We start from the raw sequence: 18008 nt of genomic DNA on the forward strand, positions 1-18008 counted from the left end.
ATTTAAAAGCAGTTCACATTCATTTTACAGCCTGAGACATGTGGGGACTTTAATATTTTATCTCAGTGTGGAAAAATGACTAAAACAAAAACAGTATAACCACCGTGAGTGTAGTAGAGACAGAAACCTCGCAGCCAGATGAGGTAACAACACCACTCGATGTAGCCACACGGAACTTGTCAACAAAATGCTCTTCAAGTCATCTCAGTTTGCCTTTTCCATTTACTTGTCATTAACTTGGGGAGGACTGCAAATTTGTGCAATGCTTGTAGCTGCCAGAAGGCCTCATCCGCCCTGCAGCTGGCGTCACACGCAGGATTCACATGCACCTCATGCGGGTAGGTGCTCGGAGCTAAGCTTCCTCTGGGACAGCAGCAACAGCTCTGTGCCTCTGAGTGGTCTCTCAAGCTCCTCAAATGATCTCGTTCATAGATCGCTTCTTTAATGTAAAAGAAGGTTGTTTTAAAATTATATAATATTTAATTTAGAAATTCTCTATTATTAAACTAAAATCATGTACTGTCTGACAATATGGAGGAATTGGTACAGACTGCTTTCTAATGAGAAAGAGAAACAATTCAGTGTCCACATATATAAATAATATATGCAAATGAGAGCGTCTTGTTTCATCCGATTTAACGTCCTCACTTCATGCTGAAGTATAGATTGTGAGCCTCGTTTGAAAGAAGGAAGACTCGATGTTTAGTGTCGTCAAATGACGCCCGAGGTCACAGGGTGGCTGGGCGGCTCCCGTGTTGCAGCCTCCTTCTCTGTTTACAGCATGTAAGAGGCATTTGGAGATAGCCCTGAGGAAAATGGACCACGCACTGATGGTGCTGAGGACAGCTCTTTCCTGAACATAATACTAAATTCAAATAAATTAAAATTTCAGCAGAGATCACGATGTGGGAGAGGAGTGAGCGTGGTGGCTAGGGGTCTGCGAATGACAGAGCAGAGACGGAGTCCATTTAAGAGAAAAGTAGCCTCTGTGGACAAAGCAATTGGCCGAGTCGCCTATGCACTGAAAGGAATTCTTGAAATTGTGGAATGGTGGGGGTGAGGGGTGAGGTAGGTGATGTGGGTGGGGATGGGGGTGAGGTAGGTGATGTGGGGAGACTCAATACCAGTACCTGGGCTCCTTCCTTTTCCAATTCCAGCAGGTACTGGGAACAGTAGCAACCTCATCCACACAGGCACAGACAGAACTTTCTGAAATCCTGATATTCTTAGCACATTTGTGAAATCCTTTACTCCCAATTGTATTCTAAAGGACGTAGTAAGTGATAATTAAGATAAAAATGAAAAGTCCTCCACACTGAAGAACAGTCAGGTCACTGTTGCTGGGAGGAAATCAAGCTGGGGAGGAAAGGGTTGATTCCGCTTACACTTGCACATTGTATTGTATCTTTGAAGGAAGCAGGGCAGGAATTCAAACGGCAGGAATGTGGGGAGGCAAGGACTGATGCAGCGGCCACGGAAGGGTGCTGCTTAGTGGCTTGCTCTTCCTGGCTTGTTTGACTTACTTTCTTAGAGAACCCAGTACCACCAGGCCAAGTACCACAGTGGGCTGGGTCTTCCCTCATAAACCACTAATTAAGAGAACGTTCCACAGGCCTGCCTGCAGCTTCATCTTAGAGAGGCATCTCCTTGATTAAGATCCCCTTTCTTTGATGACTCTAGCTTGTGTCGAGCTGACATTAAACTACCCAGCACAATAACTGAAGTGGGTTTGTGTAACGTGTGTATAGAAGGAGCTGGAAGGAACAGAGCCTTGGGTGAGCAAAGAGAACAGCTGTTGGGGAAGTGAAAGGGCTGAAATTCATTGTGCTTCATGGATTTCCAAGTGTAACACTAACGGACTCCGTTCTCACACTCTGTGTGAACAAGGCATGGCCTCATGTTAAACAGGGAGACACTGAGGTGCGGTAACTCAGTCCAGAGCATCTGTCCATTCCGAAAGCAAACGGCGGAGGCGGAGGCAGCCCATGCCTGCCTTGCTCTGTGGCGCACTTAGTGCACGACTGTCTTATGTGTACCTCATAAGGAGAAAGAGTGCCTCCGATTCTGAAGACAGGTTTCCTACACGCAGAGGCTAGCACAAAGGTGCTGGTTAGTACAGACGGGTCATGCAGGCGGGATGTGGCTATCCTTCCTTCGTGAGCACAAGTGACATGGAGCATTCTTCTGTATCTCCTATTGATATTCAAGTCCCAGTGAATAGGCATGTTTTAAAAACACCTTCAAGAGCCACAATAAACTTTACAACACTGTTTTTCTTAATCTCAAGGTGAATACGTGACAACTTTAAAAAAATAAAAAAATAAAAAAAAAATGGCCAGTATTCATGCCCTTCAAAGTAATTAGGAACTTTCAGAAGTGATTGGAACAAAACAATTATTGTCATTGATCAGCTCTGAACAGATAATTTTAAACAAAGTCATTGTGTGCTCAGCAGATTACAGCTTGTTAACGGGCGAGTTCTAAATGACCTCTTAGGCTCGTCAGATCAGTGATGCACACTCCTCATTAAGTAACAGCACATTGTAAGTGGTCTTATAAATAATGTTTATTTTAAGCACTCGAACAAATGGCAAAACCTTGATATATCAAAACCCATCTGCTCACAGAACAGTTTGCTCCACTGCGTTTATCTTTATTTTCCAAAATCCATAGTAATCTGAATGTCAATGGACGAGAAACAAAAGTCTTTTTTTCCTAAAAGTGATGGAAGCCTGGACCACAAACCCGCTGACAGTGTCCTGCCTAGGGCCGAGGCCCTGGTGTACATCCTGAAACCATGGCAGCACTCCTCCCTCCTCCGGTCTTACCTTTGCGTTCTCTATGAATTGATTTAAGTGCTTTGCATGTGCAATTGCAATAACAGGAAGAAGCAGCAAGAGACACTAATTGGTATGGTAACAGAAGCATCATGAGGTATACACTTACCGTTGTAGACATGGTCCCTTCCTATCATCATGGCAGCACTCAAGTTTGGGGAACCTTTGTTTCTGTGACTGAGACCAGTGCTCTTCATTCTGTAGCCACAGAACCATAACACCATCCCCAGCCTATGAGACCATCAGTGTCCTCTTTCTAAATAAAATTTACCAATGTGTCTCCTTCAAATCACCACCATCATTCTTGTGAATCGCCCTTACTGTGTGGCACAGGACTCATGAACGGAGTCATAGGTGCTCTGAAGAACTGAGATGCAGCTCTCTATATAGACATATGTGGCTACCGTTTTCAAGAGAGTCACTGCATACATTTTTCTTACAGTCTTCACATCTTAGACATGAAGGAAACAAAGGAATGACAACTTGCTATTGTGGTTTACACTAACTCACAGCTGTAAAGGTGAGCAAGTCACTAGAGTTGTAGCACTTTGCAAATCTGTTTGAAGCCAATTTTAGTGTTCCTCTTGCTGTTATGGTTTTTATTTTTCATAAAGTCTGCACTTCAATCTGAACTGAAGTGATTGGGGAGCTAAAATCAAGACAAATCATTCAAAATGAGAGTCTGCTGGCCTCCTCCCAGCCCAATGGCTTTACTACGTAATGACACCTGATTGAGAAATCACTACAAGTGTTCCAGGACAAAAGGGACTCTCTAGGAACCAATCAATTACATTTCTAGTCCAGTCCGTCCCTGCCTTAGTGCCTACTCTGGGATTTAAACATTTTAATATCCCCAGCAAAAGCAAAAATAATTTCTTTTAACAAGGGTGCTCACTCCTTAGTGATGTAGAGACAAATCATTTAAGTCAAACGACTTCCATCTGCAGGGAAGAGTAAGAGGAGACAGCGCTAACGACCACCCTGCGATATCTGTGTAACCACTTCTGTAAGTCAAGCACTGGAAACCGAAGAATAGACAGCCCAACATGGGCCCTGGGGGACTTACAACATAGCTATGGTGGGGCTGGCATGTAAATCAGTAAGGATAATACAGTGTCATCAGTTTTAATAGAAAAATGTCTATGGTGAAGTAGAGAAATAAAGTCAGAGAGCGATAGACTCCAGGGAGAGGGGGATCGTAAGCCTGCAGAGAAAGGGTGACCCCTTAAAAACACAGCACGTTAGGGTGTGAGCATTGCAAAAACAAAAGCACGTTCATGTACTTGGTTCTTCATTACCCAAGTGTGGACGATTACTTAGCACTGGCTGCAAATCTGTCTCTACAACTGCTCGGCTCCACGAGCCCTGCCTATTGAATAGTGGTTGTCAGGTTAGCAAAGTTTTTAACATACAGCCTAAAAGAAAGCCCACTTAGAAGTCAATTCAGTTCTCGTCACTGCTCACTGTGATCAGCTAATCTTAAAAATCAATCTTTGTTAAGAGGATCATTTATAGCCTCTCCACAAGTCAGCCTTGTCCTACTCCGTGACAAAGTTACCTCTTCAAAAGCCTCTGCAGGGAGCCTTTAAACTTCTTGGAGAGGTGCATGCATGTGCACTTGTTAACGTTAATGTCGGTGTGCACATTCACACAGTATTCAGAAGTAGATGTGGGTCTCCATCAATCTTTCTCCAGCCAGCCATTGTTTGTTTGTTTTCTGAGGTCTCTCAGCAAACCTGAGGCCCATCAATTTGCCTATGCTGGCTGCCTAATGAACTTTGGGGGACCCGTCTGTCTCCACCCTGCCAGCACTGAGAAAGGGCCACCATCATGCTCAGCTTTTCACAGGAGTTCTGGGGATCAGAATTCAGTTCCTCATGCTTGCAAGTCAAACATTTACCACTTAAGCCATATCAGCCTCAAAGTCACCCGTCTATCAGACAATTAGCACATAAAATGAACACAAATGTGACAGGAAAATATTCTATGCTGGAAACAAGTGTTATTACTGTTAAATCATATGAATAATTTTAATTGCATTAGATGGAGTAGTACTCTTGGATCTCAGAGCCATGGTCGTGTATTTATCATGGTATGACCATATCATGACGTATGAACAGTGATGCATTACTTCGTTAATATTTGCGGTCTTCCTTTAGCTATGGCTCAGAGGTCCCTGACACTGTAAAGCACAGGCATTTATAACGATGTGGTTTACGTTCTCCTCGCTTGCCTGTGGTGCCAGGTGTTGGCGTAGCTAACTTTTTAACTCGTGTTCGTCCCCTCCTCCATTAGCATAGCAATCAGGTTTGCATTACTCTACTTTGCCTGGCTTATTAAAAGGGAAGTCAGGGCACAATTGACTTTTCGTCTGTTTAACAAGTGAAGAAATATTTACCCTGACAGCCATTTCATTGTAGAGATTCATCTTCATAGTATAATACGCTGCCTGTGGATCAAGAAAAAAGAAAGGATGGCATAGATTTCAGTTACATAAAGACAGTGCAGCCTATTTTTACATATAAAGGGTAAGAATCTTTATACATAATACATAATAAGAGTTCTGGGCTTAGAAAATGAAATCAAACTTTGTATTGAAGAGATAGGCTTCCTAATACATAATGCAAGCTTAACCAGAAAAATCTATGGTAGTCAAACTCAGAACTAATGGAGATATATGATCATAAAATGCTCTCCGCTGAGTTTGATAATCAATGGTGCTCTACTGAGAATAGAATAACAAAGCAGAAATATTCACAAGTGCTGGTGACACGTCGTATTGTATGATTTATTCACTGGGGTTCTTTTAGCCAAAACTCACAGGAACATAAAAGGAATTCATATTTCAAGACGTCGGGTTTAATGAAAAATTCAAAGAAATGCTGTCTTCAGTCGAAACCATTCAAGGGTACGGATGCGGTGACGGGGCCAAATTGTGCCTTCCAACCATCGATGTGAGAGACTGTGCTTAGCTGCCTCCTGAGTCAGCCTTGGGAGTTTTGTTTCATTTAGTATTCATTTTACCTCCATAAAATCACAAATATAATGATATCACGTTCCAGCAAATCCCTTGGTAGAGGGAAGGTTTCCTAAACTCCTGGTTCCAAGAAAGACACTCTATTAATGCCCAGATCTATGTTTAATAAGAAGCATTTAGCAGTGTTTCGTCTAATGAAATTACTGTGTTGAGTTAAATTTACCTATCTGCTCTGTCTTTTAATTAAAAATAAAAAAGTCACAGAGGCACGGCAAAATCATCAGTAAAAGCATTCACATATATATTTTTTCATCATGATATTCTTAACACAAAACATCACTCTCGAGTCAATAAATAATAAATAAATGAATAAACAGAGTTTATTCTCAGCCAAATATGACTGACCATGGCTCAGAAACACAGACTCAGGTTACGTTGGATTTGATTCCATGTTCCTATGCGGTAACATGGTAACGCTGAAGTTTTAATAGAGAACAAAAATTGTAAAGCAGGACACATTTCTATCACCCTGGTAGATCCATCATGGAGGAGTCCCAGCAAATCAGGGAAATGCTAGCTATAGGCCTCAGATCTTCTGATGAATCCTTAGCCTTCAGTTGGTAGAAACCAGAGGCTTTTTAAATCCACTCTGAAAGGTTTTATGTGCTAGTTAGGAGGATGTTAGACCAGACACAGAGGCGGGCAAAGAATGATTAAGGAGTCTGAAGATGCAAAGATAAACTGTAATGGTGATCTGGCCCTGCAATGGTCCAGTTCTCCACAGACACTGCCTTTCTGATCAGCTAGCTAGTCGGTCACCTTGCACAGCAGCCAGTGTACGGTGTATGGCCCTTCCCAAGTGTTTTCCTTTACAATCTACAACCGTGTGCATTTTATCCAATCTAAAGTCATGCAGAAAACAGAACTCCACCCTAGCTTATGAGTGCTAAGCTTTCTGGGAAAAAAAATAGGTCAAAAGCTTCGACCATCTATCATGGGCACATCTTCCTCTTGATGGACAAGAATCCATGCAAAAGGCTTTCCCTCTAATTAGACTGTGGGAGTCGCCTTGTCTGATCCAGAGCAAACTGTGGCGAGCCACAGGGATGCATGGTTCATCAAGAGTCCGGGCGATTAGAACACAGCGGGCTACATCATGTCATTCACACTACTGCCTTTAGCTTCTCCGTCTTCCTTAACGCAAACGTGGCATAACTCCTGCTATTGAGGTAAATTAAAGTGCGTACTTTCACATTGTATTTATCCAAGTCAGGCTGAAGCTGACACTGCCAGAAATTTGGCCCCCAGCTGGTAGGAGCCCACACTGCTCTTCCTGAGTTTGGCCTGAGTTCAGTAGTTCCCAGCCCCACAACTGCTGTAATTCCAGGTCAAGGTGAACACCCCTCATCTGTCCTGGGCAGGCAGTCATGTGCACACACCCATATACACACATGTGCACATGATTAAGATAAAATAATTTTAAATGTGAATGTATTTGAATAGCAGTTAAAGTGGTTGATAATTATACATTGTATTAAATGTTTCATAATCTTTAAAAAACAGTCAAAATGTACTTGAATGTGCATATCTATATCCAATATCAGAGATGTAGGCCCCCATTTCATATTTTCCTGTAACTGAATTTAGTCTTTTTCTAGTCTGAGCAATGCTTTTTTTGTTACATTAATGCTTCCGTGTAGTTAGATAAACAGAGGATGTGATAGCAACTCTTGTAACAGAAGCTAAACTAAAAACTATTGCAATTTATCAGCAAACAAAATTTTTATCTTCTTTACTATTTACCAGTCTTTTATCCATTTCTTATAGAGATCCCAAGTTCATTTTAAGTCGGAAGGGGGCATATGTCATAATAGTAAGCATAGGGAAATTACATTGTTTCACTATAATGCAAATATGGTATCCACTCACTGATTCAAAAGGGGGAATGGAGGAGAAATGGGGAAAGAAGGAAAGAAGACTGACACCTCCTGTGCAAGGGGGAATACGAACCCCTGATATCAACAGAGTAAGAACCCCCAAGGTCAGAGGCTATAATTTGATCAATGCCAACCTCCTGTGGTCTTTGCCATATCACTTGGGCCAATATTTTAGAATATTCTTCAGATCTGCCCATAGGATGCATATTCCTATTGAAAATGTACTTATTTATCTGATAAATATTTTTTCTGATATGGCTGATACTCAATTTCTAACTTGGCAAAATTTGACCACAGTGGTCATGTTTGTGATTATAAGAGTCACCCTTTCTGATTTGCGGGCCACTGGTTCTGTTCAGTAAAGGACCATGCTGTGCTCTGTAGGACTCTGACTACAGCTGCTTCTAAGATCTTTGTGCTCTTAGCCCCACAGTGGCTTTGCTTGGAAGACTCCAGCCGCTCCCCTCATCCACCCTTTCCGAATATCCTGAGCATGCTCAGGCCACCTTTGCTTTTAACTGTAAATGTTTATACTCATTTCTTATTTTTACTCCACTCAAATGCCTTCATCACACTGATTTGTACAAAGTATATTTTATTAAATCCTTTGAAATAAAAAAAGACCTTCACAAATTCCTGGTTGTAGAACATGAAATGCTCTAACTGTGCTGCCCACACATGAATGCTTTATCTCCACGAGTGAGTGAGACCAAACTCCAAGCCAAAGCCTGGGGCACACTGTCTCACTCCTCTAGAACAATGATGGCTGGCACGAACACGTCTACATTGCTTTCTTTGTCTCTTGGCCTCTGCCTGTCTGTATTTTTCCTACACCTTCCTTTTCTTTCTATGAGGTAATTTACAATGAGGAGTCAGATAAATGAGAAGAACTCTCATATGGGACAAATGTAACAATCAAAGTTCACCATAATCAAATATCAAGATTTCTTCCCCATTATCACTAACAATTCCCTCCCCTGGCCCTTCTATCTGATTCCTTTGTTGTTTTCTACTGTCTGTTAGTCCTGCCTGCAGTCCTTTTTAGGCTGCACAGATCCTCTTTCCTGGTTTTCTTGTAAGCATGTATAATAGAATTTGTCCTTCTTCATAGTCCAAGTACTACCAACTGGAACTTAAGTAGTCCCCTAGCTCCAGTGGGTACTGTAAGTGGTTTTCAAACCTAGAGCACCACGACTTCTTTGAGAAAACAACAGAATGGAATTTCAAATTTTTTAGGTTATATTTTAATGTATACAACCTATAAAGTGATATGTTTCATGCATATGTGCTATTATACTTGATTTTATTGCCCTACCTCGTCTTTGTTGCTTCCCTCTCCCTCCCTCTTCTGTTGTGTCAGGTACTCCATTCCCAACTCCCTTCTTGGCTATGCCATGATAAAACAAAACAAAACAAAACAAAAAGATAGCCAAACAAAACAGAACACAGCAAACCTGTCTGACTCCTGACTAAAGGTCTTCACCCCTGAGGACCGCTCTTGTGCTCAGCCTTTGACCGTCACCTGTGCAGCTCGGGTCACTCCTTGAGCTCACACTGTCAGACCACTTCAGCCCAGAGTCCTGTTCAGTTTAGCTCCGATCCCCTCTGAAATGCACACCCCAGTCTCCTTGTTTGACTCCTAGAAGGGTAAACGTCTCCTAGAGGGTCCCTCAGATGGGTCGGATTCCCATTCTTCTTTGGTTTGGCCACATCTTTTATGCATAGAACTCAATGCGGCAGAACAACCCCTACGTTAGCTCATCTTTCCTTTCTTCTAAAGCATTTTGAAAGAAATCAAGAAAAGAGAAATGAGATTCAAGGAAGAAATTCCACCCTTCAGAAGCATCACATTTTAAGTAACACTCGCCCTCATGATCACGATGTGTAGCCAGCACTTACTGAGGCCCGGGGAGCACGGAAGATTTCCAAGTCCTGCACGCACACAGGGCTGCTAAGACAGCTCTGTTTTCCACTCCCCTGGTGCTCTGAGTGCATGACTAATCATTGCAATGATTTACTATTAGATAATCATGAGGGGATGCGAGCTTTGCCTTGTTCTCAGGCAAACGACCACACTGTGCCTGGTACCTCTGATTGCTAAAATAGCCTCCTTCTTGACATAAAAATTAAATGCAACTCTGTTCTTTCTCACATTAGTAGCCGTTAGTAGAATGTTTGGGAGCAGGTGAGCCGATGAAAATCAACAGAATTTTACAGCAATAACTCAGAGTTTTAAGTCATCCGTGTTTGCTGTCTATTTTTGTGTGTAGGACTGTGAAGAAAAAAATTGACACATCTCGCTCTTTTCGCGGACACTGAAGGCAAAGAATGTTCTCTACATGCAACTGACTTGAAAATCTCAGGAAGAGAAATGCCAAGAGAGTGGGATATTTTCCTATCTGTAGAAGAAGCCTTTGTCTAATGCAAAATTAAAAGTCTATAAAAGCAGTTATGCCAGTCTCTTACTAACTAGTTTAAAATTAGTGGCATAATTTATATAGTTTTTCTTTCTATAATAAGAACAAATCAGCATGTATTATAACATACAACGGAATCTGAGAACTGATGTTTTTTTATCCTGTTTAAAGTCATGTAAAGTTCTTTTCCTTATTATTCACTTAAATGTTCTATCAAACATCAATCCTTTGTCTATTTTGTCTGTTCTTTCATTTTTTTTCATATCAATCCTTTGTAAGAAATGTAGAATGGTTTGTTACTTAATACTGTGAGCTTTGAATCACCAGCTATGTAATGAATAATTTTTGTAGGTTGAACAATAATATTTTAAAACCACTATTATAGTTACCAGTTAAACAATTTACCATAAATCTATGAATACATGTCACTAACTGGACGATCACGATTTAAATGCTAGGACTAAGTTATGTAAATTCCCTCACAATAGCATCAAAGTAACCATGTATTACAATGCTCTCTATAGTTCCAAACTGCCCTCAGACTGTGCTAGAAAAGATATTTGATATAGAGCACAGTAGTATTTACATCACTCCTTGTCAAGAACAAGAAAGCCTAGGAAAGTGCCAGCTTGGGTGTGACCAAAGTTCCTCTAACTCACAGTATAAGGCCCAGCCTCAAGGCAGTAGAAGTAAAGTCTGAAAGAGTTTGAATCATCCAAAATGTGAAAGAAGATATTTTCTGTATATACCACTTCACGGACCAATCCTAGGAGCAAGTGAATGCAATACACTGCTCTAAGTTTCCCTTTACAATGTAGAGGATTATACTTTGGAGGCTGCATCCAGTCCTGGCCAACCTGCTGCTCTTCACATTCTCTGGGCCACGAGATCAGTGTCCTCGGTGCTTTCGCTGTTTCTAATGCCAAGCTTATCCCCGGAACTTTGCTCACGGTTTCTCCAAAGGCAGGTTCAAGGTCATTTGCTTGACCTGCAGAGACTGCATTAACAGTCCATATGCAGTTGTTAACTATAGGTGTCTCAAATGGTCCATATGCACAGCTGTTATCTATAGGTGTCTCAAGAGAAGATGGATGGCACATGAGAAAAGAGATGATGTTGTCCTGTGCCTTCTAAATACATGCACACCTGTGTTCCTTACATGTAAGAACACGCATACAAATGCACACACAGAAAGCAATATGTATCTATCAATAAGAGAATGCTTGAGAAACAAGAAAGTAATAATGGGAATTTTTTTCTCTGAGTTCAGAAATCTGAGTGACCACTGATTGTATGGAAGTCTTTTATACTTGTTTACAGTTTTTCTATACAACTAAAACTGTTTCAAAATTACTTTTTAAATGGCCTTAAACATCAGTAAAGGTACAGTGATTTTTTAAAAAAGAAATCTGGGTGTCAAAACTGGAAAAAAGAAGAAAGCAAACTTGGGTCTAAGAAATAGCACTAAAAGGCATCAGAAGAAATGAGGGAAATGCGAACGGAGTGAGGTGTTTGTCCTCCATGAAGGTCAAGATGGGCTCAGGTATAAAATAAAGTTCTCCATTAGAACAGCAGGATTAAGTTCAGATACAAGCAGAACGCTGCCTCTGTACATGTTTAAATAAACAATAAGGGCTAGCTAAATGTATTCAAACAAAAGGTAAGGATCAAAATGCCTGGCAATCATTTGAAAATAGAAAGAAAGAAAGAAAGTCCCTGGCCTGGCAGGGAACACCCTAGGAATTATGACTTGAAACTATTCTTCCTCAAGTTTCCTGTCGAAATGTTAAACACAGAGACAGGCATTTGATTTCTCAATTCAGAGGCTTGCGTTTCAAACAAAACAATTTATCAAAAACAAGTGATGAAAAGTACGTGGACTGATGTGCAGTCAGGTCCAGTTGACCTCTGCGTCTCAATAAAGGGAGCAGCAATAGTGTACGAAAAAATAGTATTCACTATCTATCCATTCATAAAATTGTCCCTAAGAGATCGTGTACTAAAGCACCATGGTGAGGGAGGACAGCTGCAATGACGCACATGTGTGTCCTTGCCGGGGCTCAGTGCAGGACGACAGCAATGATCAGGGTTGTCACGCCATGTACAACAATTATAGCAGTCTACAGCTGTTAGGTTTGCAAACTGCGATGCCAAGTGCACATGCGCAAGTCTGCGCCTGGCATGCACAACATCAAATAGATATCGTAAAAGCCAAGTTTTAAAGAACTGCCTGAAGATATAAATTTTCAAAATCCCTGGCAAACAGCATTTACTTGTTCAACACCAACCAGCGTAAAGACACCATGCCATCATTTGCTGTGCATCAAAGCTAATTGCAAATGCATCCTGATATATTTACAAATATGCAAATGCTCATGACGTCCATCCTGGTACTACTTAGTGATTTAAAATAATTCTTTAAAATTCTTGAAAGTGACATTTGTTTGTTTGTTTATGTGTTCCACAGCAGGGGTGTGGAGGTAGTAAGCAGCTTGTAGGAATCAATTCCCTCCTTCCACCATGTGCGGTGTGGAGATCGAACTATGTCATCTGGCTTGGGGACAAGAGCTTTAGCCTCTGAGCCTTCTTACTAGCCTTATTTACTGACTTTTGAAATCTCATTTACCTGTGAAACAAACTTTGTAGAAAATATTTTGGGGACTACGTATGGACGTCACGTCTGTGTTTACCTAGTGAACATCCTTATGAGCTTGTTGACTGATGTCATGGAGACATTCACTGACAATGGGGAAACCCTGGAGTAGGCTATGTGCCTGTTTGCAAAGACTTCACTAGAACAAACAGAGACTCATCAAAACATACATCTACTAAACGTGCAGCCAAAGTTATTTTTATTTTATTTATGTTAATGTGCACTGGTGGTTTTTGCACGCATGCATGTCTGTGAGGTGTTGGAGCCCTTGGAACTGGAGTTAATTTGTGAGCTGCCATGCAGGTACCTGGAATCGAACACCAGTACTCTGGAAGAGCAGCCAGTGCTAGTAACCACTGAGCCATCTCTCCAGCCCTCAGGGTGACAGATATTAAAATGTAAATAGCCACTGCAGTTTAGAGTCCCTAAAGTTAGTCACCTAGGGAAAAATGTTAGAAAAAGCTTCCCAGGAAAGTATCCTTCCCCAAATTAAGCTCAGATGTGTCCTTCCATGATCCTCTGTGCACTGGTGTGGCCAGAGGAAGCTCACTGAACAGACAGGATTTACTCCGGCTCCTGGTTTCGGAGGTTTCAGCCCATGCTTGGTGGGAACCATTGGTTCTAGGCCACGATCAGATAGAACCAGAGAGGCACAAGAAAGGTCACACAATGGGGTCAGGAAGCAGAGAAAGGGGCAGGGGGAGGGGATGGAGGAGTAGAGGTGAGGGCTGGAACAAGACAGCCCCCAAAGACATACTCCAAGTGACCTTCCTCCTTGAGGTGGGCCCTACTTCTAAAAGGTCCCAGAATTTTCCAACCTAGTACCAGTATGGTCTTCAGTATGTGAGGCTTCTGCGGACATTTTCAACAGTAACAGTTCATTTATAACTATTTGTCACAAGAAATTTGTAAACTACATGTAAACATACATCTTACAGCATATTGTATAACTCAAATGTCAGAATAAGAGAAATTTTGTATTTACCTCAACAATAAGTTGATAATATTTTCTGCCTAAGTAGCTTCTCCACCACTTTTGAATAATTGTCACTACTCTGTTCAAGTGCCTAGAATGAAAACAGGGTATGAGTACATGCTCTTTGAAAGAAAGAGGTCTCTATAACTCACAAGGTTACATTTAAAGGAAGATTCTGTGTCTTCATTTTCTCTTGTTTTTCTTGTATTGTTTCTAATTTATCTTGTTTATACTTTCTCTGTGATACAAAGCCTTGATGCATAGTCTGGAACTCATTATGTAAAGCTGCTTTGCCTTGGATACGTGGAGACTGTCCTGTCTCTGCCTCCCAAGGACTTGGATTACAGATAGATATCGACTCTCAAGCTTGACTATGCCAACTTAATTCTTGACCATGAGTGCTTTATTTTTCACCTTAAAGTCACTTCTCAGCCACAAAAGGCTGTTGTCTGCCATAGCTGGCAAAAGAGTGTGAGATTTCACACGGGAGAAACTGAGGCTCATGGCTGTTCTTAATGGCGAACCACTATTTTAATATCGCTTTCAACAAACTCGCTGGGAAATCTCAGATTCCTCTTCCCCAGTCTCTTTGCTGGCCCATCAGTTAACTCATTGATATAAATGCACTTCATGAGGAATTTTCTTCAGGAAGGTGGTGTCTGGTCAAATGTTCTCACAATATTGAGAATTCCTAAAGGTCTACCTATGGCAGATGTAATTCCATGTGTCAGTAAGGAATAATCTCAAGTGTTCTGTAGCTGTTCTATAGGACACTATAAACTTAATGACTTCACTGTTGACTGAAGTAAGGGGGCATCTGAAGTAAATGCTGCATGAACACCCTGGGATTCTCTCAGGCACACCCCTCAGGTTGTAATCGTGTCTATGGGAAAACCCACGTACCTGATATAGGCCCGTACTTGGCACCCTCGGAACCAGCTCTGAATCGTCACAGCCGCATCATTCTCGAATTTCCTGACTGAGTCCACGGCGCTAGAAAAGGTTTGAAAAGTGTTTCATTAGGAACTAATGTAATTCTCAGGCAAGTCAACCTGTTAACCTTAATTTTTAATTTCTTCTAAGATGGTAATTACAATTCAAATGTCATTTTAAAGAAACTAAAATACTAAATTAAGAAAAACGCATTTCAAAAAAATGAGCAGTGTTTTAAAAATTAACCTTTCTCTGAGAAGCCATGAGCTTTCAACAGCTTTGTCTACTTTATTTTAATAATCATCTGCTATGCTATTAATTAATTTGGTAGCATTTTTTATTAGGGAATAAAAACAATGTGCTACATTATCAGTATTTTAAAAACACAATTATTTGAACTTATGGTTTAAATGCCACTACACATGTATCGCGCAAAGTAAAATGTCTGCATATTTAACTCACTCATCAGCTAAATGAACTGCCTCTAATTCAAATGAATCTGTCATCAAATGTCTACTCTGCTAAAAGACTGCTTCTGTTAAAGAATGCAGCGAGTGGGCCACTGGCTTATGAAAAGACGAGAAACATAATTCTTAGGTTTTACTGACTTACAACAAAGAAAAAGTTGGATCAAGACACCAACTTTATATATCTGTCCTAACTGATGTAAATATTATCTTGCCTTTCCACTGGCAATCAGTAAAGGGACAGCACGGCAGACTGCAGACTGTTTCTTTTCCACGCTGGCTGGCCCACATTTTACACCTCCTGTTTGCTGAATGAACACAGTTGGTAACATGGTGACACCTCTTTCTTGTTACTGTTTCTGTATGTTTGTGCTTATATGCAACCACGTTAATATGTGTGTGTGCACGTGTGTGTGTGCACATGTATGTGCACGCGTGTGTGTGTTTATGTGTGTGTGTGTGTGTCTGTGTGTCTGTGTGTCTGTGTGTGTATGTGTTGTGTCTAGAGTTTGGCATGGGTATCTTCCTGAGTCACTCTTCATCCCGTTTGTATTTTAACAGACTCACTGAACCTGGAGCTCGCTGAGGCAGACAGGTTGGTGCTTAGGTTTCAGGGAGCGACTGTCTCTCTAACCACCCGGCACTTGGGTTAGAGACCCTGGATTTTCGTGTGTGTTAAAGTTCTGAGCTGGGTCAGAGCATGAGCCTTGCTTGCACAGGAGAACCTCCACTGACTGAGTAATCTTTCTAGATCCCAGAATTATTTTTCCCTGCAAAGATTTACTTCTGTTTTCATAATGAATGTTAGATAAAACGTGAATTTTATATAAGTTTATAGTATATATGTAGAATTAAACAGATTAAACAAAACGCTTTCAACAATACAATTTAAAAACAACAGTTATAAGGTTTGCCAGAGACAAAGAAAAATAGGATTAGCAATTAATCTGTGAGCACCAGGTAGCTATCAAAAGTAGACAGATTGCAGGTCTACATAAGGAACAAACAACCTAGAAAGCCAAACCAAGAAGGCTGACAGGAGCAGAGAGTGGGACACAAAAGCATGACATTGATCCACGTGTCAAATGCAGCATGGAGAACATTCATTCACACAAGCCAGCACCATTGGTGTGCCAGCATCAAATGCACCAGCAGTCAGGAGGTCAGCATCGCCTTCGTTCTTAGCTCTTTTGTTTGTACTTCGTGTGTGGGCAAGGAAAAGTTAAAACATTTCCCAGAGTGCTCTTGACTTCCCAGGCAGTAAGTGGGGCCTTTCCACTTTATACACCGAGCTCAGGTGTATGTAAGGCTTGTTGGTTGATGTCTCTTCATTAAACACTAAGATCCAGAGGGAAGTAGCTTATATATTTACCCCATAATGCATCTGCAGTGCCTCTAAGAGATAACTAGAATCAGTCTTGACACTCATTCTGTGTCACACCAAAGGTTCTCCTAACGAGGGCAGATGCCTATTGGCACATTCATCCTAGCAGATATCCCCATTGAAAATTTCCCCCAATTTCAGGGTTGCACAAGGGCTGGTAGGTACCCTATACCTAGTAATGCATATCTGGTTATAGTTAAAAGAATTTCCTAATAGACTTTTATGTGTTAGGTACTCTTTCCAGTATTTCACACCTACAGCTGAGAGCTCTACACAATCTTTTCAACATGATAATATAAATTACTACTCACACACCTCTTTTATTTTTCTAGTGCTGGGGTCAAATATGGTCCAAGTGTGTGTTAGGCAAGGACTTCACTAGGTGTGAGCTAGGCAAACACTTCTCCACTAAGTGTGAGCTAGACAAGGACTTCACCACTAGGTGTGAGCTAGGCAAGCACTTCTCCACTAAGTGTGAGCTAGGCAAGCACTTCACCACTAGGTGTGAGCTAAGCAAGCACTTCACCACTAAGTGTGAGCTAGGCAAGGACTTCACCACTAAGTGTGAGCTAAGCAAGCACTTCACCACTAAGTGTGAGCTAGGCAAGCACTTCACCACTAAGTGTGAGCTAGGCAAGCACTTCTCCACTAAGTGTGAGCTAGGCAAGCACTTCACCACTAAGTGAGAGCTAGGCAAGGACTTCACTTCTCCACTAAGTGTGAGCTAGGCAAGGACTTCACCACTAAGTGTGAGCTAGGCAAGCACTTCACCACTAAGTGTGAGCTAGGCAAGCACTTCACCACTAAGTGTGAGCTAGGCAAGCACTTCACCACTAAGTGTGAGCTAGGCAAGCACTTCACCACTAAGTGTGAGCTAGGCAAGCCTTCACCACTAAGTGTGAGCAGGGCAAGGACTTTCTCCACTAAGTGTGAGTGTGAGCTGAGAGGCAAGCACTTCTCCACTAAGGTGTGAGCTAGGGCAAGGACTTCACCACTAAGTGTGAGCTAGGCAAGCACTTCACCACTAAGTGTGAGCTAGGCAAGCACTTCACCACTAGGTGTGAGCTAGGCAAGCACTTCACCACTAAGTGTGAGCTAGGCAAGCACTTCTCCACTAAGTGTGAGCTAGGCAAGCACTTCACCACTAAGTGTGAGCTAGGCAAGCACTTCTTCACCACTAAGTGTGAGCTAGGCAAGCACTTCTCCACTAAGTGTGAGCTAGGCAAGGACTTCACCACTAAGTGTGAGCTAGGCAAGGACTTCACCACTAAGTGTGAGCTAGGCAAGGACTTCACCACTAAGTGTGAGCTAGGCAAGCACTTCACCACTAAGTGTGAGCTAGGCTAAGTGTGAGCTAGGCAAGCACTTCACCACTAAGTGTGAGCTAGGCAAGCACTTCACCACTAAGTGTGAGCTAGGCAAGGACT

The 18008-nt window shown here is 41.7% G+C and overlaps 1 protein-coding gene across 1 annotated transcript in view; it reads right to left on the bottom strand.

The window, feature by feature from the left end:
* Spata17 (spermatogenesis associated 17) overlaps window positions 1-18008 on the bottom strand; it is a 173228-nt gene that overhangs the window by 131480 nt on the left and 23740 nt on the right. The window contains exons 2-4 of the mRNA XM_032915678.1: window positions 14701-14790; window positions 13807-13888; window positions 5236-5286 (exon numbers count right to left, since the gene is read on the bottom strand). Of these exons, the coding sequence (XP_032771569.1) occupies window positions 5236-5286; window positions 13807-13888; window positions 14701-14790 (223 nt within the window). The remainder of the gene's footprint in view (window positions 1-5235; window positions 5287-13806; window positions 13889-14700; window positions 14791-18008) is intronic.

The sequence above is a fragment of the Rattus rattus genome, chromosome 10, assembly GCF_011064425.1.
Source record: "Rattus rattus isolate New Zealand chromosome 10, Rrattus_CSIRO_v1, whole genome shotgun sequence".
NCBI classification, from domain to species: Eukaryota; Metazoa; Chordata; class Mammalia; order Rodentia; family Muridae; genus Rattus; species Rattus rattus.